The sequence below is a fragment of the Pristiophorus japonicus genome, chromosome 1 (assembly GCF_044704955.1).
Source record: "Pristiophorus japonicus isolate sPriJap1 chromosome 1, sPriJap1.hap1, whole genome shotgun sequence".
NCBI classification, from domain to species: Eukaryota; Metazoa; Chordata; class Chondrichthyes; family Pristiophoridae; genus Pristiophorus; species Pristiophorus japonicus.
The window spans coordinates 315,010,797-315,032,662 of record NC_091977.1 but is presented as its reverse complement, the minus strand read 5'-3'; the positions used below and the strand labels follow the sequence as shown (position 1 = coordinate 315,032,662).

The following is a 21,866-nucleotide window of genomic DNA, read 5'->3' as shown; positions in this document are numbered from 1 at the left end:
GCAGTCTCTGTGGATGCTCGTCGGAGCCTCGTGGGGGGTGGAGGGGAGCTTTGCAGCAGCATGCGTGTGCACACAACTCGGGAGCCGAAGATTCCCGAGTGAAAAGGACTCCCCGCTGGCTGCACTCCGCTCGGCGTACTGCTGAGAAATGGTCAGACCATCGGTTTCGACCAATTTCGGCCCTGTCTTGACTGATCGCTGGTGTACCTGTGCTGATCTGGATCAAAAGAGTTTTCAAATTCTGATTGTTGAAAATCATTGTTTTTCTGGATGTAGCCAACGTTTCCCGGGCTGGGTTTATTGTCCATCACTGGGTGTCCTGAGAAGGTGGCAGTGGGTGGTCTCTTTGAACCACCTGTAGTTCTTGTGAGCAGAGAATCTCAGGACATTGAACCCAGCAACAGGGAAGGAATGGTGTTTTGTCCAAGCTAGGATGGTGAGTGAATTGGAGGTGGTGATGGTCGCACAATATTGCTGCTTTTGTCTGTCCCTCATTGGTCGCAGTCGCAGGGGCTGGGAGCTGCTGTTGAATAACCTTGATGGGTAGCTGTAGTGCACCCTGTAGATTGTACATACTGCAGCCACACTTTGCCAGTGTTGAATTCAGTCTCGGTACACCAATCGAATGAACTGCTCTGTCCTGGATGATGGTGAGCTTCTTGATTGTTGTTGCAGCAGCACCCATCCAGATAAGTGTTGAGTATTTTCTTGGAGTCCTGACTTGTGCCTTGTAGATGGAGAGGTTTTGCAAGGTTAGGATGTGAGCCACTCGTTGCAGAGTACTCAGCTTCTGCCGTGCTCTTGTATCCACGTTATTGATATGTTTAGTCCAGTTCAGCGTCTGAACAACAGTGACCCCCAAATAAAGGTGTGGGGCTTGATGATGGCGGTGCTGTTTGAAGGTCAAATGGCTGATATTTCTCTGAGTTGGATATTACCAAGTCTGGATTGGCTGTTTCATTATCGGAGTTGTGCATAGCGCTGAACACTAGAATCGTTGGTGAATGGCGCCACTCCTGACATCATGATAGAGGAAGGTTGTTGAAGCAGTTGATGGTGGTTGGAGTGACAACATTTTCCTGAGGCACTCATGCACAGATGTTGTAGGGCTGTGATGACTGGCCTCCGACAACCACAACCATCTTCCTTTGTCAAGTATGACTCCACTCACTGGAGGGATTTCCCATTGACTTCAGTTTTACTAGGGCTCCCTCGTACAATATACGGCCAGATGGTGCCTTGATATCGAGAGCAGCTACTCTCCCCTCTCCTGGCATTCATCTCTTGTATTAATGTCTCTATTTAAGGCTGTGATGAGGTCTGAAGTCAAGTGGTTCTGGCAGAATCTGAACTGAGCATCTGTGAGCAGGGTACTGATAAGTCGGTGTTGCTTGATACCACTATTGATGACTCCTTCCATCACTTTACTGGTGATTCGGATGAGGGTGGTAAGTGGTTAGATATCCTGTTTTGTATGGATAAGACATACCTGGGCAATTTTTCACATTGTCAGGTAGATGCCACTGTCATAGCTGTACTGGAACAGCTTGGCTAGGGGAGTAGTACACTCTCTTGTGTATCAGCACTGCAGCTAGGATATTGTCTGGAGCCATAGATTTGTTGTGTCCCGTACACTCAACCACTTATTGGGCCCAAGTTTCCACATGATTTGCACCTGATTTTTAGGAGCAACTGGTGGAGAATGGACTATCTTAGAAATCGCAATTCTCCACATTTTTTTTTCTGCAGTTCTAGTCAGGTAGAACAGTTCTACTTTGGAACAGAATTTTTTCTTCAAAATGGGGCGTGTCCGGCCACTGACGCCTGATTTCAAAGTTTCCACAGTGAAAACGTACTCCAAACTAATTTAGAATGGAGCAAGTGAAGATTTTTGTAGAACTGAAAAAACCTGTTCTACACATTAAAAAATCAGGCGCAGGTTACAAATTAGGCGTCTAGATCGAGGTGGGGGGGGGGGGGAAGGGAAGTCATTAAATTCTACGATAAATCCTTATTTATATTTATACAAATAAATCCAACCTGAATAAACATTAATAAGCAAAGAAAAGATTAAATAAACCATCTTCCTACCTGTGTGAAAGTGCTTCAGGCACGGAGAATGCTGCAGTCAGCCTGAGGCGCCCGTTCTTCCCGCGGCGGGGTGGGGGGGAGGAGGCGGCGCCCGTTCTTCCCGCGGGGGGGGGGGGAAGGAGGCGCCCGTTCTTTCCCGCGAGGGGGGGGGGAGGAGGCGCCCGTTCTTTCCCGCGGGGGGGGGGGGGGGAGGAGGAGGCGCCCGTTCTTCCCGCTGGGGGGGGGGGAGAGGAGGCGCCCGTTCTTCCCGCGGGGGAGGAGGGAAGGAGACAGTGAGAAGGCTGCAAGTGCTGATGGCAATGTGCTTTTATTTAAAAAATTTTCAAAAATTAAACAGCTACAAAGAACTACAAAAATGGCCGAGTGCCAATGTTTCCTTCACACTGCGTGTGCGCGAACGCTCCAACGCGCACGCGCAGCGTTGCCGACAGGAAAAAAACTAATTTAAATGGTACCCGCCCCCTCCCCCTCCCATTTACAAAATCGGCGCGAGTGTAGGCTCCGCCCCCCCGGGCACTGCACCAAACAGACAAGGAGCTGCAGAACGCTCCAGAATTGCGAGTTTTTTTTTCCGGTGCCGTTTTAGGCGCGAAAAACGGGCACCCAGCTCGGAGGGGCGCCCGTTTTTTATCGTGTGGAAACTTGGGCCCATTAATTCTACGTGGGGTGAACTGAATCGACACTGGCAACTATGATGATGGGAACCTAGAGAAGAGGTTGCGCAGGATCATCCACTCAACACTGGTGAATACTTCAGCCATTTCTCTTGCACTCGTGCAGGAGCTGCCATTTCCTCCTGTTACGCTCCTGGCTGTCCACAGCCATTCTTGACGATGTAGTAGAACTACAGAGTTTGCTCTGTTGATTGCGGCGTATTGTAGGATATTCATATAATTGGAGAAACATGGACTATTCCACTTTCTCCATCGCAAATGGACATTAAAGGGCCAATTCCCCAAAGCTACGTATGGTACTGGTATCCTTGTACCGAGTGTGGGTGCAGAGTGAGCACTGTTGATGCTGCCCTCTGAATTTGGTAGCAGAGCATCGTGCATAGTGGCAAAATGTATGTAAATGGATCCCATGATGAATTCCCATCTTACCAGTCCAGTCTCTGCGCAGCTTGCCATTTAAACTGGTGCCGGATGTCATTTTTAATTTAATATACTTAATTAGCTGCAAAGCGCTTTGGGATGCCTGAGGTTGTGAAAAGCACTATATAAATGCAAGTCTGTCTTGGGTAGAGGTTGAAAGAATGATAGCTAATCTAACAAAACTTTTATAAATAGTTTTCACTGCAGAATATCCATTCCCAAAGTGAGACTAGTTTCTGGAAGGTTCCTTTTTTTGCTGCTGGATTTGGGTTGCGATACTGCTCGGTCTACACTGGCTTGTGCAATAGGTTTTTCTGCACTTTGCTGCTGATGGTGGGAACCTTGTGCACAGACCTCCAGCTGCAGCACTCTACCAACCTCTACTTTAATAGCAATGCCCTACTTTTCAAGTTGTGAAAAGCACTATTCTTTCAACCTCTACCCAAGATAGACTTGCATTTATATAGCGTTTTGTGCTGCTTACTGGAGCTTGACCTTCAGACAAAATCTTGTACAGGGGCAGTCCTGCCCGCTGCTGTGTGTGAGTTACCACAGCACTGAAATTTTACACCACTGGATCTTTTCAAGTTCCCAATGATGGGATTTGCTACATTTGTCAGACTTCAGCCCACTGATGTATTAAGAATGTCATAAAAGCCTTATTTGTTCGGGGGTAATAATTTTGTCACTTTCCCCATGGAAAGGAGGCAAAAATGTACTTAATTGGCTATAAACGCTTTAGGACGTCTGAGGTTGTGAAAAGCTCTATATAAATGCAAGTCTTGTGTATAGGTTGAAAGAATGGTTGCTAATCTAACAAAACTTTCACCTCGTTTTGTAGTGTTGCTTAGTCAATTTTACGAGAAGTTTTTTGCATAGAGATTTCTATTGAATTTGCACATGTGTGAACTGAATATTATTTAATAGTTGCAATAACAGAGCAATGTAAACATGTTCAGTTACAGTTGATGACTGCTTATAATTATTTTTATAACCTTGCTGTATGAACAGATGAAAACTGTACAACTAAAGTTTTTTTTTTCCAGAATTAGGATGTGAATTGTTTGCTTCTGGAAATCTGATTTATTTCAGTTTTGGAAACTCAAGGTAGTTTCATCCAATTTGGAAAATCTTTTGCCTCCCTATCTGGCTTAAATTTATGTACAAGATAGAGAGAAGGGTAGGGGAGGAAAGGTAAGCAAGAGAATAAGGAAAGGGACATAGAGTACCTGTTTACGGGTACTAAGTAAGTTGAATTCCATTTTATTACGTGGGATTTCAAGATTTTCATTAGTAATTTGCAGACTATATTGATTTTCTGTGTAAAGCAAAAACTAGTGGCATTGGATATAAGTAACATTCAAGGTTGGATTGAATAGGTGGATGAAGGAAAAGGGGAAAAAGGGATGGGGGAACAAGTGGGTAAATGTGATTAGATATATTTGCCTACTTGGAGGGTAAGTGGCAGCATGGACTGGTTGGGTCAAATTGAAACTTTGTATTTCTGTGTAAGTAATTGAACTTAATGTCAAGCGATGTTAATAACAGCATTTTACTTTGGTCTGGATTTTGCGGTCTGCAGTGAAGTGATGGCACTTTCTGCTAACCTCGAAGAAAGCTGCCCACAAAGATCTAGCGATCTCTGGCATTGATTTCACCCCTCCCGACGTTAATTTGAATCTAACGCTAAGTCGAGAGGATCTCCAGCAACAGCGATGCCATCACGCTGGCTCAGCAGCCATTCTCAGTCAGCAAACCAGGAAGTAAAATGCACTGATTTTTCTTCACTTTTAAATCATTTTACAGTGAGTGAAATAAAGATTGGGACACACACATGGGATTAAGGTAGAAGCTGCAATATCATAAACTTAAAAAAAAAAATTAAAAACCATATAATTTTTATCAGAATGGAAACATTTGACATTCCATAAATATAAAATTAGTTTTTCAGGGCCAGAATGGTTGTTCAGTGGTAATTATGACTCTGTTACGCCCTTTTTAACAAGGCGTAACTTTTGCAATGGTTTTTAACAGCATTATTCTTGACTCCAGAAGTTGCTGTCTGGTTCACCGTTATAATGGTGAACGCTGACCGTTTTGCCGCATTACAACCACAAATTCTGGGCCTTTGTCGCGAGTGGAATGATTTTGTAAATGGGAAATGTGCACCTACAATAAAATTTAATCTTGCCCTGGGTTTATCATAAAGGAATCATGCATTCACTGCTTTTGTGCAAAATCAAGATTACAAAAAATTCTTAACTTGAGAAATTTTTAATATTCATAATTTTATTTTTCCCTAATAGTTTGAATGTGACTCATAATTGCATTCTTAGGGAAACAGGAGTTTCTAATGCTGAAGTAGTAAGGGATCAGAATTAGCATACAAGATTATGCAATAACGGTAGCAGTCTTGGTTGTTAATGCCTGATTATTTAGCTGCTTCATTTTGATGGGCTTAGTGATGCCTCCCAGGAAGTTCAAAGAATTGGAAGAATAGAATGACTGGACAGGGAAAGAATTGAGATTATTTATTAGGATGCGCTTATGTACACTGTTAAAATGGCCATCATGCTCCATCCTTAGTCTATGATTGGTCCCCTTGGAGGATAAGCCACACCCTGAAGTTTCACAGGAATGTATAACTGGAACAGCCTAGCCCAAGGTGTCTCTGACTTTGCAAATTGTAACTCGATCCACTTTGACTTCCTGAAGTGACAGAGGACAGAGCTCCCCAGAAGACAGCAAGGGCCAGCCAAAGTGTCTTACCCCAGTCCAAGTACATTCGCTGCCTCCACCCGCCCCCCCCCCCCCCCCCCCGGAACCATAGATGGGGCAGGCATTGTGTACGGATTGTTAACAGGGTTTATTGGGTATGAAGTGAATAGTGACCATGTCGTGATTTCTAGATAGCATCCATTCCAACGATGTCCCTTGTAGTGTGCTGGAAAAACATGATCTGTCTCCCCCCTCCCCCCTCCCAGTCTGTCTCTCTCTCTCCCTCTCTCTCTTGTCCCGGCCTCGCTCTCCTCCCCCCTGCGCCTGCCTTGCTCTCCTCCCCCGAGAGAAGAGGAGAGAGGATGGAGTTGGGGGTGGGGAAGAGGGGAAGAGAGAGAGGTGAGAGGATGGGGAGTGGGGGAAGGCGAGGTGAAAGGAGACTGTCAGTGGGGGGCTGGGGTGGGGAGGGTGGGTGGTGGAAAGCAGAGAGTCGGAGGAGGGGAGAGAAGAGAGTCTGTGGGGGGGGGGGGAAGAGAGAAAGAGAAAGGAAGAGGAGAGGGGAAAGGGGGGTGGGGGGAGGGAAAGAGTCGGAGCCTCAGTCGAGTCTTGGGCCGCAGGTCCTGCTTCTTGGCACCACGTGGAGGGAATGATTCGGGGCCAGGAGAGGGAGGTAGGGAGGCGGAAGGGAGTGTGGAGCTTGATCGGAGCGGGGCTTGTCAGACGCATGTCTGTCCAAAAAACAGTGCAGTACAAATAGTTACACTGTACTTATTTATTCCTGGTGTTTGAACTGACAATTGCACGGATGGTATAAATTATACCTGGGAAATAAGCAAACATTTTGAAAATAGTTCAATAACTTAACATGTCAATTTAACATGAAAACAAATATATGTTAGAATTTACTTCTGATGCATGGTATGATTGAACATTTAGATTTTTGTATCTTTCAGTTGCTGCGACTGGCTTGCCAACATCTGTCGGAGCAAGAAACAGCTTAAAGCTCGCACAGTATGGCTGGGACATCCTGAGAAGTGTGAGGAAAAATATCCAAGGAATGCCATTAAAAACCAGAAGTACAACCTCTTTACATTTGTACCTGGGGTGAGTAAATGAAACATTGCATGCATGCCTGAAATACTCTCTGCTGTATAGAAATACATAGAAGTTACAACACGGAAGCAGGTCTTTCAACTCAACCAGTCCATTTCTAATGTCTGTATTTACCCTCCATGCAAGCAAATAGTCCTTCGCACATTTACCCAGCCATAAGCAAGCACAATTAGAACGTAGAAGAAAGCCCATTCTTCCCTTCCCATTGAAAATCACATTATCAACTGCACTGTATCATGTACAAATATCAGTCAAATAGACAATTTATAAAATCTTTTTTTTTCAACTTTCAACCTTGACCTGCAATATAAATTGTATGAGACTTGGCAAATGTGGTCTATGCTCTTTAAAACTGGCTCAAATGTTTAAAAAACAGTTCTTACCATGAAAAGGAAACAATGTTCCATGTATTTAAATAATTTGTAATCGAGCTCTTTTTGATCATTAATCTCTCATCTCCTCAGTATTGACATATATAACAATCATATTTAACCTTAAACCCCATCCTACAAGTGCGAATTTTCCAGACTTGTTTGACAACTTACAGCATTACCATATTTAAACTTTACAGTAACTTCACTGTGTATAGCCAAATAAATGCAAATGCCTCATGGTTAGGAATTTCAAGCAACAAATCAAATATTGCAATTGATGGTGACAAAGAGTTGAAAAAGGAGTCTCTTGATTGTTCACAAGTGACAACTAATTTGGATTTGTTGTGGCAAAGCAGCTGTTACAAATAACCTGAGGCCATGGAACGACTGCAAAGTTGCCTGCTACAGATTTGTGGAGCCAAATCTTCCTCCTGTAGCGGAGGGTTTCAATGTAACTGGCCCAGTGGCAGTTCCACTGTTTGACTTCTTGTTCCTGGTTACGTAGAATTTACGTAAATGTACAACGCTGAAACAGGTTTTTCATCCCAACTGGTGCATGCAAGTTTATGCTCCACACACGTCTCCTTCCACCAATCTTCATCTAACTATATCAGCATATTATATTCCTTTCTCCATGTGTGTATCTGGATTCCCCTTGCATGCCTTTATCGCTTCAACGACTCCTTGTAGTAGTGACTTCTACATTCTCGCCACTCTCTTGAGTAAAGAAGTTTCTCCTGAATTTTCTCATGGATTTGTTGGTGCCTATCTTATATTTATGGCCCCTAGTTTTGGTCTCCCTTAGAAGTGGAAACAACTCATCTATGTCTATCCTATCAAACACTTTCAGAATCTTAAAGACCTCCATCAGGTTACTCTTTTCGAATCTTTCCTGATGGGTATAATCTTTCAGTTCTGTTGCAGTCACTGAGGTTCCTGTTTCCTGTTTGGAAGTGCTGGCAGTATCTGGGCCAGGGCGAGAGGGGGGGGGGGGGGGATGGCAGAAAGTTAAGAAGAATCATCTAGCTGTGCACAGTTTTCTAATGAGTATTACTATTGGATGAAGCACATGCACACACTTAAATTGTCCAAGAGTGAAGTTGAAAAATTAATTGCATGCTTTGGTGGGGAAAGTTTCTCTGAAACACCAGGGAAACAAGTGCTACTTTTCAAGATTATCTGCAAAACTGATGGAACAGACTTGAAAGAACACCACAAGAACAAATACATAGGCTTTTGAGTTGAAATCTTTTGTTTGAAGCTGGAAAACCCACACAGATTGCCTTATTTACTTTATTTCTTCAGAATTTTTGATTTTACTTTTAATATTGAGTTTCCTCCAAAGTAATATAGAATGTTACTGCTTAGGGCTGTTATTTGGAACAAGAATTAATAGATGTCAATCTGTGTATTCTGATTCTCACTTTGTTTAATGAAAAGCATGAACCGTCGCAGATCAGTGAATAAAAGATTCAGTGCAAAGTAGGGAACACCCAGCAGCCCATGAGGCTTGTTAACTTCCATTACAACAGTGCTGGTATGCTGTTGAGCAATTGTTCGGATGATATAGGCTCAGAAAAATATAAGCACCGAGCATTTATGGGATCATTTTCGTAAAAGGCAGAGAAAGATTTCAAAAGTAATGCTTAGTTTTGTGGGTCCAGCACTGTGGATTGACAACTTTCAAAATTGCATTAAGTGACTGGATCTGCTGTGTTGCATACACAGGCTGCCCCTCAAAATAGCCATTTGAATGGATCTAATTTGAAAAGGTTATCGACCTGAAACATTGGGCCAGTACCGAAAGTAAAAATAAGAACATAAGAAATAGGAGCAGGCATAGACCATTTGGACCCTTGAGCCTGCTCCGCCATTTAATAAGATCATGGCTGATCTGATCTTGGGCTTAGCTCCACTTCTCTGCCCACTCCCCATAACCCTTCACTCCCTTTTCGCTCAAAAGTCTGTCTATCTCCACCTGAAATATATTCAATGACCCAGCCTCCACAGCTCTCTGGGACAGAGAATTCCACAGATTTACGACCCTCAGAAGAAATTCCTCCTCATCACAGTTCTTAATGGGCGGCCCCTTATTCTTAAGCTATGCCCCTTAGTTCTAGATTCCCCCAGGAATGGAAACATCTGCTCTTCATCTACCTTGTCGGGCCCCCTCAGTATCTTACATGTTTCAATAAGATCACCTCTCATTCTTCTAACCTCCAGTGAGTATAGGCCCAACCTTTCTTAAATCAACCCCTTCATCTCCGGAATCAACCTTCTCTGAACTGCCTCCAATGCAAGTATATCCCTCCTTAAGGAGACCAAAACTGTACGCAGTACTCTAGGTGTGGTCTCACCAATAAACCTGTGCAGTTATAGCAGGACTTCCCTGCTTTTATACTCCTTCCTTCTTGCAATAAAGGCCAACATTCTATCTGCCTTCCTGATTACTTGCTGTACCCGCATACTAACGTTTTGTGTTTCATGCACAAGGACCCCCAGGTCCCACTGTGCCGCAGCATTTTTTAATTTCTCCATTTAAATAATTTGCTTTTTTATTTTTCCTGCCGAAGTGGATAACCTTACACTTTCCCACATTATACTCAATCTGCCAAATTTTTGCCCATTCACGCAGCCTGTCTATATCCCTTTGCAGATTCTTTGTGTCTTCCTCACAACTTGTTTTTCCCACTCATCATGGTATCATCAGCAAACTTGGTTATATTACATGCGATCCCTTCATCCAAGTCATTAATATAGATTGTAAATAGTTGAGGACCCAGCACTGATCCCTGTGGCACCCCACTAGTTACCATTTGCCAATTGAAAAATGACCCATTTATCCCAACTCTCTGTTTTCTGTTAGTTAGCCAATCCTCCATCCATGTGAATATATTACCCCCAATACCATGAGCTTTTATCTTGTGCAGTACCCTTTTATGTGGCACCTTATCGAATACCTTCTGGAAATCCAAATACACCACATCCGCTGCTTGACTGCATAATGAAATTCCAAATCTCCTGCTACTGATTCCTTAATAATGGACTCCAGCATTTTGCCAACGACAGATGTTAGGCTAATTGGTCTATCATTACCTGCTTTCTGTGTCCCTCCTTTTTTAAATAGGGGCGTTACATTTGCAGTTTTCAATCCGCTGGGGCCTCTTCAGACTCCAGGGAATTTTGGTAGATTGCAACCAATGCACCCACTATCTCTGCAGCCACTTCTTTTTAAGACCTTAGGATGCAGGCCATCAGGTCCAGGGGACTTGTCCACCTTTAGTTCCATTATTTTACCGACTTGGGTCCCTTACAGGCAGAGAAAGTATAATGGGAATATGGAAATGGCAGAGACCTTAAACAAATACTTTGGATCTGTCTTCACGGTAGAAGACACCAAAAACATTCCGGAAATAGTTGCTTTGACTGAGAATGAGGAACTTTCAGAAATTAGTATTAGTTTTTTAAAAAAAAAGCAACGGAGAAACTAATGGGACTAAAAGTCAACAAATCCAATGGATCTGATGGGTTTTAGAGGTGGCTAGAGATACTGGATGCATTGATTTTGATCTTCCAGAATTCCCTAGATTTTTAGAATAGTCCTTGCGAATTAGAAGGTAGTAAATGTAACCATGCTATTCAAGAAAGGAGAGAGAAAAAAGGGGGAACCATAGACCAGTTACCATGAGATCAGTGGTTGGTAAATACTAGAATCTATTATTCGGGACGTGGTATCAGGATACTTGGAAAATCATAAATCCATGTTGACTCTGCCCAATTGTATTATGAAAGAGAAATCGTGTTTGACAAATTTATTAGAGCTTTTAACGGTGTAACTAGCAGGGTAGATAAGGGGGAGCCAATGGGTATAGTGTATTGGGATTTTCAAAAAAGCATTCAGTAAGATGCCACTCAAGGTTATTACACAAAATTAGGGCTCATGGGATTGGGGTAATATATTAGTATGGATTGAGGATTGGTTTACGGACAGAAAACCTTCGGAATAAATGGGTCATTTTGGGGTTGGCAGCCTGTAACTTGAGCACTGCAAGGACCCGTGCTTGGACCTCCGCTATTTACAATCTATATCTATGACTTAGATGAGGGGACAGTGCGATGTATCCATGTTTTCTGACGATACAAACCTTGGTGGGAAAGTAAGCTGTGAGGAGGACGCAAAGAGGCTGCAAAGGGCTATAGACAGGTTAAGTGAGTGGGCAAGAACATGGCAGATGGAATATAATGTGGAGAAATGTGAAGTTACCCACTTTGGTAGGAAAAAAAGAAAAGCAGAGAGATTGGGAACTATTCAGAGGGATCTGGGTGACCTCCACATGAATCACAAAGTTAACATGCAGGTACAATAAAAATTTGGAAAGCAAATGGTATGTTAGACTTTATTACAAATTGGAGTACAAGAATAAAGGAGTCTTACTGCAATTATATAGGGCCCTGGATTTGCACATTAACTGACTATTAAAGTCAGCACGGAAAATTAAGTCTGGAAAATTAACTACATTTTCAGCTTTCCAATATGCTGGGACCTCCCCAGAATCCAGGGAATTTTGGTAAATTACAATCAATGCATCCATAATCCCTGCCGCTAGGATGCAAGCCATCAGGTTCAGGGGATTTATCTGCCTTTCGTCCTATTATCTTACTGAGTACCACCTCCTTAGTGATTGTGATTGTGTTAAGTTCCTCCCCCCCACCTTCCACCCCTATAGCCCCTAGACTATCCACTGTTGGAATATTGTTAGTGCCCTCTACCATAAAGACTGATACAAAATATTTGTTCAGAGTTTCTGCCATCTCCATGTTCCCCATTACCAATTCCCCGGTCTCGTCCTCTAAGGGACCAACATTTACTTTAGCCACTCTTTTCCTTTTTATATACCTATAGAAACTCTTGCTATATGTTTTTATATTTTGTGCTAGTTTATTTTCATACGGCTCAAGTTTCGGACTCCCGCTAGAACGGCGCACATCGGAGAAGCCCGCCTAATTTGTAGAATAAAAATTGCGCCGAATACTTTGATTCTCCGATAGATGTAGGCCCATTTCTAGCTCGGCAAGGCGCAGCAGGAGACTGCTGGGGGCAGAGTTACAGCCCTGCTCCAAACACAGTGCTGGCAGCTGCATGTGTGTGCAGTAGCTCCCGGCCCTCCCAGCTCGCCCCATCTCTCTGGCGACGACCCTATTCCAGGCCAAAGGGACGTCGCCCCTATCCCGGGCCGAGTGGCCTGACACATCTCACATCTTACCTCGTCGGCGGCGCCCGCCCTCCTGGCATCTCACTGGGGACGGGCCCTGCCCGAAGAGCCCCCCCTACCGTTCATCATCTCTCTCTTTCTCTCTTTTTCTTTTTCTCTCTCTCTCTTCCCCCCCCCGTTCATCTTCTCTACCCCACCCTGCCGTTCATCTTCTCTACCCCAGCCCCGCCGTTCATCTTCTCCCTCGCCCCCTCTCCCCCCCCCCCCCTCTCTTCCCTTCCTCCCCCGCCCTCTCTTCCCTTCCTCTCCCCCCCCCCCCCCCCCTCCCCCCGGCCCTCTCTTCATTTTTCTGGTTTATTTATTATTGATGATGGCTCTTTATTTGTAAAAGTGAAGTGTTTAATGTTTGGAAACACCCACCCCCGCACATCTCTCGTTCCTCACGCCTGATTTCTAAGTGTAGGCAAGGTTTTTGTGAGCGTACAAAAATCTACACTTACTCCATTCTAAGTTAGTTTGCAAAACAGGCGTAAGTGGCTGGACACGTCCCCTTTTGGAAAAAAAAAACCTGTTCTAAAATGGAACTATTCTAACTCACTAGAACTGGAGCAAACTAAATGCAGAGAATTGCAATTTCTAGGATGTTCCATTCTAAACTAGTTGCTCCAAAACAATAGGAGCAACTCTGGCTGAAACTTGATCCCATCGTCTATCTTCCCTTTCTTAATCATTTTTTTAGTAGTTCTTTGCTGGCTTTTAAATGCCTCCCAATCTTCTGTCCTCCCACTAGTTTTGGCCACATTATATGTCCTTGTTTTTAATTGGATACCGTCCTTTATTTCTTTCGTTAGCCATGGATGGCTATCTTTTCTCTTACACCCTTTCCTCCTCACTGGAATATATTTTTCTTGAGAGTTGTGAAATATCTCCTTAAATGTACACCACTGTTCATCAACCGTCCTACACTTTAATCTATTTTCCCAGTCCACTTTAGCCTACTCTGCCCTCTTACCTTCATAGTCTCCTTTATTTAAGCTTAGTATGCTGGTTAGAGATCCAACTTTCTCACCCTCCATCTGAATTTGAAATTCAATCATGCTATGATCACTCATTCCAAGAGGATCCTTTACTAGGAAATTGTTTATTAATCCTGTCTCATTACACAGGACCAGATCTAAGATGGCCTGCCCCCTGGTTGGTTCCGTTACATACTGCTCAAGGAACCCTTCCCTTATGCACTCTATGAACTCTTCCTCAAGGCTACCCTGACGAATTTAATTTGTCCATCAATATGGAGGTTAAAATCACCCATGATTATTGCTTTTCCTTTTTTACAAGCCCCCACTATTTCCTGGTTTATGCTCCGACCAACAGAATTGCTACTGTTTGGGGGCCTATTGACTCCGCCACCAGTGACTTTTTCCCCTTATTATTCCTTATCTCCACCCAAACTGTTTCAACATCCTGATCCCAGCAGATTGGAAAACTGCAAATGTGACGCCCCTATTTTTAAAAAAAGGAGGCAGACAAAAAGCAGGAAACTATAGACCAGTTAGCCTAACATCTGTGGTTGGGAAAATGTTGGATTCCATTATTGAAGAAGTAGTAGCAGGACAGTTGGAAAAGCAGAATTCTGTCAGGCAGAGTCAGCATGGATTTATGAAGGAGAAGTCATGTTTGACAAATTTGCTGAATTCTTTGAGGATGTAATGAACAGCATGGATAAAGGGGAACCAGTGGATATGGTGTATTGACAAGGTGCCACATAAAAGATTACTGCACGATAAAAGTTCACGGGGTTAGGGGTAATATATTAGCATGGATAGAGGATTGGCTAACAAGTGTAAAACATAGGATCGGGATAAATGGTTCAGTCTCTGCTTGGCAATCAGTAACTAGTGGCGTGTGACAGGGATCAGTGCTGAGACCCCAAATATTTACAATCTATATTAACGACTTAGAAGAAGGGACTGAGTGTAACGTAGCCAAGTTTGCTGACAATACAAAGATGGGAGGAAAAGCAATGTGTGAGGAGGACACAAAATCTGCAAAAGGACATAGAGAGGCTAAGTGAGTGGGCAAAAATTTGGCAGATGGAGTATAATGTTGGAAAGTGTGAGGTCATGCAACTGGCAGAAAAAAAATCCAAGAGCAGGTTATTATTTAAATGGAGAGAGATTGCAAAGTGCTGCAGTACAGTGGGACCTGGGGGTACTTGTGCACGAAACACAAAAGGTTAGTATGCAGGTACAGCAAGTGATCAGGAAGGCCAATGGAATCTTGGCCTTTATTGCAAAGGGGATGGTGTATAAAAGCAGGGATGTCTTGCTACAGTTGTATAGGGTATTGGTGAGGCCACACCTGGAATACTGTGTGCCGTTTTGGTTTCCATATTTATGAAAGGATATACTTGCTTTAGAGTCAGTTCAGAGAAGGTTCACAAGGTTGATTCTGAAGATGAGGGGATTGTCTTATGAGGAAAGATTGAGTAGGTTGGGCCTCTACTCATTGAAGTTCAAAAAAATGAGTGGTGATCTTATCGAAATGTATAAGATTATGAGAGGGCTTGACAAGGTGGATGCAGAGAGGATGTTTCCACTGATAGGGGAGACTCGAGCTAGAGGGCAAAATCTTAGAATATGGGGCCGCCCATTTAAAACTGAGGAAAACATTTTTCTTGGAGGATTGTAAATCTGTGGAATTCGCTGCCTCAGAGAGCTGTGGAAGCTGGGACATTGAATAAATTTAAGACCGAAATAGACAGTTTCTTAAACGATAAGGGAATAAGGAGTTATGGGGAACGGGCAGGGAGGTGGACCTGAGTTCATGATCAGATCAGCCATGATCGTATTGAATGGCGGAGCAGGCTCGAGGGGCCCTATAGCCTACTCCTGCTCCTAACAACGAAAGTATCTTTTTAATGACGTGATAATTGTTAATGCAATGTCGATCAACCCTTCTGGCCCAGAAATTGAACAATTTAAACTGTGCTGTCTCATTTCTTCAGGTGCTAAATTGCTGTTGGAGATTTTTATAATTAAAATGTTAAAATTATTTTCTTTCTTTTCCTTTGTCTGTCTGTCTCTGTCTCTCTCTTCCCCCCCCCCCCCCCCCCCTCCCCGTGCTCTTTGTTTCTCCGATACATTGTCAGTTGTGCCATTCACTGCCCTGTTACCCTCGCTGTTATCATCTCTCGCTTTCAGCAAGTTGCAGCACAAAGACTTTTTAGCTGACGGTTGCAGAAAAAGATGCCCCTCTCCAGCAGGTTCTGGCCCATTAACTCTGTTTCTCTCTCTGCAGATGCTGTCTGACCGGCTGAGTATTTCCAGCATTTTCTGTTATTACAGGTTTCCAACATTCACAGTATCTTGTTTATGTTGAATATTTTCCCTTCTGTCTTATTCTCTTGGTGACATTTCTCTTTTAAGCACCTCCTTTAAGAATGCATTTATGACACTACTTGCTCTAACTGAGGTACAACCTGTTTTGAAGAGGAATGTGAAATGAAATTGTAAATCTAATTGTAGAAATGTTATTTTTCAGGTATTATATCAACAATTCAAGTTTTTCTTGAATCTTTATTTTCTGGTGGTATCATGTTCACAGTTTGTACCATCATTGAAGATAGGCTATCTGTATACATACTGGGCTCCTCTAGTAAGTAAAATATGTTACGTTTCATGTCATTGTGCAAGTTTAAAAAAAAATAATGTCTTTATATTTTAATCATAGAGCATTTCTGAAATAGCGGTAACTTGAGGGAAGAATTGTTAATGTGTATTTGCTTATCTCTTTTAATTGGCTTGGCACATTTTTTGGGGTAAATTGGCTTGGCATATTTTTCTGGGTAAATTATGCTACAGGTACATTAACTGCAAGTTGTAGTGGTCAATCAATCATGTGGGTGTGTTTAGGGTCACAGCCTGCTGTCAGACTGGAAGCTGTGATCACGGTCACATCCACATGCCTGTCTTGGGGCTCTAAAGGTAACTCAATACAATAAACTTCACTTTCAACAATCAAAGGAATTTGGTGCATTTTTAAAAACTTTTTTTTTTAGTGGTGGAGGGGGTCATACTTTAAATGGCAACTGATTTTTGTAGGTATTTAGGCCCCAAGTTTCCACACGCGGCAAAACAGGTGCCCCTCCGAGCTGGGCGCCCGTTTTTCGCACCGAAAACAACGCCTGAAAAAAAACGCGCTATTCTCGAGCGCTTTGCAGCTCGATGTCTGCTTGGCGCGGTGCCCAGGGGGCGGAGCCTACCACTCGCGCCGATTTTGTAAGTAGGAGGGGCGGGTACAATTTAAATGAGTTTTTTTCGTGCCGGCAACCCTGCGTGTGCGCGTTGGAGCGTTCGCGCACGCGCAGTCTGAAGGAAACATTGGCACTCGGCCATTTTAAAAAGTGCTGCAGGAAAAGTGAACATTTGTTTATTGAACCCTTGCAAAGGCTTGTATTTTAATTTTCTTCATATTTCTGTGTGTGAGGGTGAGGGAGTGCATTCTGTAATTAAAGATAGATTGTGATAAAAGGGACACATGCACTTGTTTGAGACTATTCAAATTCTTTGTAGCTGTTCAATTTTTAACATTTTTTAATAAAACCACATTGCCCTTCCATGATCAGCACTGAGGCTTCTTGGAGCTTTCTCCCCCTGCCATCCGTCGGGCCCGACGGCAAACGGCTGCCTCAAGCACTGGGGCTTCCTGCAGCCTTCTCCCTGCCTCCCCACCCCCCCCCCCCCCCCCCACTGCCGTCGGGAACGGCTGCCTCAAGTAATGAGGCTTCCTGTTGCCTTCTCCCTGCCTCCGCCCCCCCCCGCCGTCGGTCAGGCCCGACGGCAAACGGCTGCCTCAAGTAATGAGGCTTCCTGCAACCGTCTCCCTGCCTCCCCTGCCGTCGGTCGGTCCCAACAGCAAACCGCTGCCTGAAAGGCCTGCCTGAAGCACTTTCACACAGGTAGGAACATGGTTTATTTAATCTTTTCTTTGCTTATAAATTTTTATTCAGGTTGGATTTATTTGTATAATATTTGTATAAGTATAACTAAGGATTTATTGTAGAATGTAATGACTTCCCTTCCCCCCCCTCCACCTCGTTCCGGACGCCTAATTTGTAACCTGCGCCTGATTTTTTAATGTGTAGACAAGGTTTTTTCAAGCCTACAAAAATCTTCACTTGCTCCATTCTAAGTTAGTTTGGAGTACGTTTTCACTGTGGAAACTTTCAAATCAGGCGTCAGTGGCCGGACACGCCCCCTTTTGGAAAAAAAAATTCTGTTCAAAAGTGAAACTTCTACATGACTAGAACTGCAGAAAACTTAAATGTGGAGAATTCCGATTTCTAAGATACTCCGTTCTCCACCAGTTGCTCCTAAAAATCAGGAGCAAATCATGTGGAAACTTGGGGCCTTAGTTCTGGAAATTTGACCAGAGTATCTGGGCTATTTTTATTGTGGTTTCTGCTGAAGAAGCTAAGAATACTTAAAAGTTTACACTTGTCATAGGTGTTTAAGCTTGCTTGTAGAACACATTCTGTCTAGGTTTGAACTCTTCTACAATTTACAATTGAGCAACCTTTGGTAAAATAGATGTGTCGAGGTACAGAAGGTCAGTAGTAATCAAATATCCTGTTTGCACTGAAGATCAAATTTAGTTCGGATCACAATGATTCAGACTGAATTCGATCTCCCCAGTATTTCAAGTATACCTTTGCCCTGAATTAGGATGTGTTCAATATTATCAAATCTAGCTATAGTGCTAAGTAGTGTTGGAATTCAAACACAGTGCAATTAAGAAGTACATTGTTTTAACATGGTGTTTTTAAAAAAAAACTTTGCAAATATCTTTTTGCTCATTGTTACCATTTTTTAATGTCTGCTTTGTTTGGCTTTCCTTTTCCACAAAGTTCTACCTCTTGTAATCAAATACATTTTTATAATTGCATCTTAAATGTGGGTTGGGAGAGGTGGTGCAGGAAAGTAGCAATGAATAAGTACAGCAGTAAATGTCTTTGAGTGAGTTGGAGCTAAACACCAATTATAAATGAATAGTATCTTGCCATTGAAGTAGTTCGCTAGTTTAGCATAGGAAAGAAAACAACTTAAAAAAAATATATATATTGTTTCTCACGTTCGATAGTCTTGTGCTATATTTATAAAAACACCTTTTATAAGGTAGATGCAATATAAGTATGCTGATCAACTATTGTGCTGATCTGGGATGGAGAGGGAGGCAGGACCTCGGGTAGATATGTTTACGTTTTAAAAAAAAAAAAGTTGTATAACACGAAGGCATTGAGTGAGGAAAATAAAATGACCCATCAAGCCGATACTTCCATCTGCAATTTAAATGTATCGAGGGGAAGTTCTGCATAAATATCCTTGGGATTCAAAACAAGTCTCCAGAAATTACTTTACATCTCCGCTATTCAAACAGACAACAGACATCCTGGAGGGTGGGGGGGGGGGCTGCTGGGGGAGGCGGGTGGGAACAGGACGTTGTGAGGCTGAAGGAGATCAGAGATAGGGAGGGGCAAGGTTTATATCTGGTTTTTACCTCTACCAGGAGATCACATTGCTCCGGTTGGGGTGGAGTGTAGAAGGTTTCAGTGTAAGGGGTGTCGCAGTTGTGTGGGGCAGACTGGTTGGGCTGGGTGCTTTTTACCGTTCCGCCATTGTTCATAGGTTTATATGTAACCTTCAGGGTTGCTGACCGAGGGCCGTGCGGCTCTTTGTCGGCCGGCGTGGACACGATGGGCTGATATGGCCTCCTGCGCTGTAAATTTCTATGTTTCTATGAGCAGAGGCAGAGATGGGCAATGTTACGGAGGTGGAAATAGACAGTTTTAGTTATGCTGCAGATGTGTGCCGGAAGCTCATTTCAGCATCAAATATGACACCTAGGTTGCGAACAGTCTGGTTCAGCCTCCAACAGGAGAGGGATGGAGTCGGTGGCTAGGTGTCATGTATTTGCTTCATGCGTTCTTTGCTTAAGAATTCATAGCAACACATTGCGCCTAAGAACTAGTTGGTTTATTAGCAAAGGTGTAACAATCACTCTACACATTACCAGTTCATCCACCAGGTTCTCAATCACCTGCTCTTCTTGGATACCCTGAACCCAACTGGCTGGGTTTTATTGAGTCATGTGAATATCACGTGACTGGCTAAGCCACTCCCAACTTAACAGCTCTGCAAACCTGTGAGCATACTCACAGGTGCATATCACAGGTGCATACGTTGCAGCTAGGGAACGCAGTTTGTGGTGGTGACCAAAGACAATGGCTTCGGTCTTCCCAATATTTAAATGGGGAAAATTTCTGCTCATCCAGTACTGGATGTTCCCCTAGTGTGGCAACCTCATTCACAATCCCAGCAACAACCCCATTTTTCCCAGTACTCCTGCAGCCAATGTAGTAAAACTGCGCAGCTACAGCTAAAAGTCAGCTCTCCAACAGCTCTGTCGTTTGAAAAACTTCCCAAACTCCGCTAAAAGACAAAAAATGGCTACAAATATTCTCAGCAGCTGAAAATGACTATCCGGAGACTCGTCTTACTTGAGGTGAGGATCCCTTTAAATATCGGTGCAGCAGACTGCTTCCTAAGTGATCCTGCTCTGTTTTGCTGGGCGGGCTCAAGAACGATCGAATCAAAAACTGCCAGGCACCAATTTCCCAAAGGGGCCCTGATAAAGCGCAGGGCTGCTACTTAAATATTTGAGCTTGGTGTTCATTTCAAGCGGCCGCCTGGGCACCTTGGGAGCACCTTAATCAATATGTCAGCCGCCACATTCCATACGCACTTCCTTTGTGGGATGACCCATCACAAAATTAGCATGTTGAATGCCCATTTTGCGACCAAAAACTGGGCGAAACACTAATTTCTATCTCTAGATGTGTACCCAAGAGGCATAAAAAAAATAGTGCATATACAGTGATGGGGTAGGACACGAGCTAAATTCAAATCAATATATGTCAATTAATTAATTATTTTGCCATTGGAGTATCAAAATTGAATGCGAGTTTACACATCCAAGACCTGTTAAAATCTTACAATGCTTGCTTTCACATTGAATAAAGAGGTTATCTTTCTATTTTATTTCCAAGTACTGGTTTATAGTTATTTTACTCCTCCTTTGGTGAATCTGGTGGAGTGATGACTTGAACATCAGCAAGCATTAGCAAGTAATGGAAATTATTGGGTCGAAATATAATTGTTTTGTCATTAAAATCGGTTGCTATAATGTGTATTTTAGGTATTAATAACTTGATTTCCTTCGCTCGAATTACTAATTTTTTTTTTCTCCTAGGGTTTTGTTATGGCGGTGACAATAGTTCGGGAGGCATTAGATGAGTTCCGTCGCTATCAGCGAGATGAAGAAATGAATTCACAGCTGTATAGCAAGCTTACCATACGAGGTTAGAATAGCTTCCTCAACAATACAACACTAATAGCCATTAGGTGGGTTTAGTTCGTAGTTTCCAGTTTTGGAAAGAAAAGTTCTCAGAGGGTGAACAAATCCTGCAGTTAACAATGATCCTGCAGTTAACAAAGTTTTGAATAATGGTCACTTTTTTTTTAAACTTCTGACCATGTTGCAACTTTTAAGATATTTCCCATCTCTCAAATAATAGCATTAGAGCATGTGCACAGGTACACAAAACTGAGCAACAGATAATGCTGGGAGATGTTTGCCATTCTTGAGTTTGTAAGCCATTAAAGTGAGTGGTTGTTAAAATGATGGATAAAATCAGAATTACAGCAAATCTGGCAAGTTTCTGAAGATATTTCAGAATGGCACTAGGTACAGTGCTAAGTATTGTTTATACTAGAATGAGTTTTTCCTGCTGGTTGTACTCTATATCTATTTTGGTAGCTTTGGGGATCCAGTGAATTTTTGCTCGCGAGGTGGGCAAAGGGCTTTGAGCCAGTGTAACATATTTGCCTATGTATAAATGCCATCCACTTCTGAATTAAGCTATATATAAATGCATTAAAGGGGGGGGGGGGGGTTGTTAAAAGTGAATGCTTTTTTAAAAAATGGGTCGTGCAATGGAAGTTTCCATTGTTTAATTCATAAATGCAACATTGAAAAGTTTATATCTAGTGGGCTATGTACCATGGCTCTGTAGATCGATAGGAAAATCTTTAGTACATAGATTTTCTTCAAGTATGGTAGTGCTGTATGGCTTGTGATAGGTATTTGCAATATACTTTATGACCAGAACAATATTTTGTGTCTACTTTGATTCACTGAGCACC

The 21,866-nt window shown here is 42.9% G+C and overlaps 1 protein-coding gene across 5 annotated transcripts in view; it reads left to right on the top strand.

The window, feature by feature from the left end:
• atp9b (ATPase phospholipid transporting 9B) overlaps positions 1 to 21,866 on the top strand; it is a 468,699-nt gene that overhangs the window by 106,532 nt on the left and 340,301 nt on the right. For all 5 annotated transcript variants that reach the window (XM_070888575.1, XM_070888576.1, XM_070888574.1 and 2 more), the window contains exons 3-5: positions 6,857 to 7,007; positions 16,147 to 16,260; positions 20,914 to 21,022. In XM_070888575.1, coding sequence (XP_070744676.1) covers positions 6,857 to 7,007; positions 16,147 to 16,260; positions 20,914 to 21,022 — 374 coding nt within the window. The remainder of the gene's footprint in view (positions 1 to 6,856; positions 7,008 to 16,146; positions 16,261 to 20,913; positions 21,023 to 21,866) is intronic.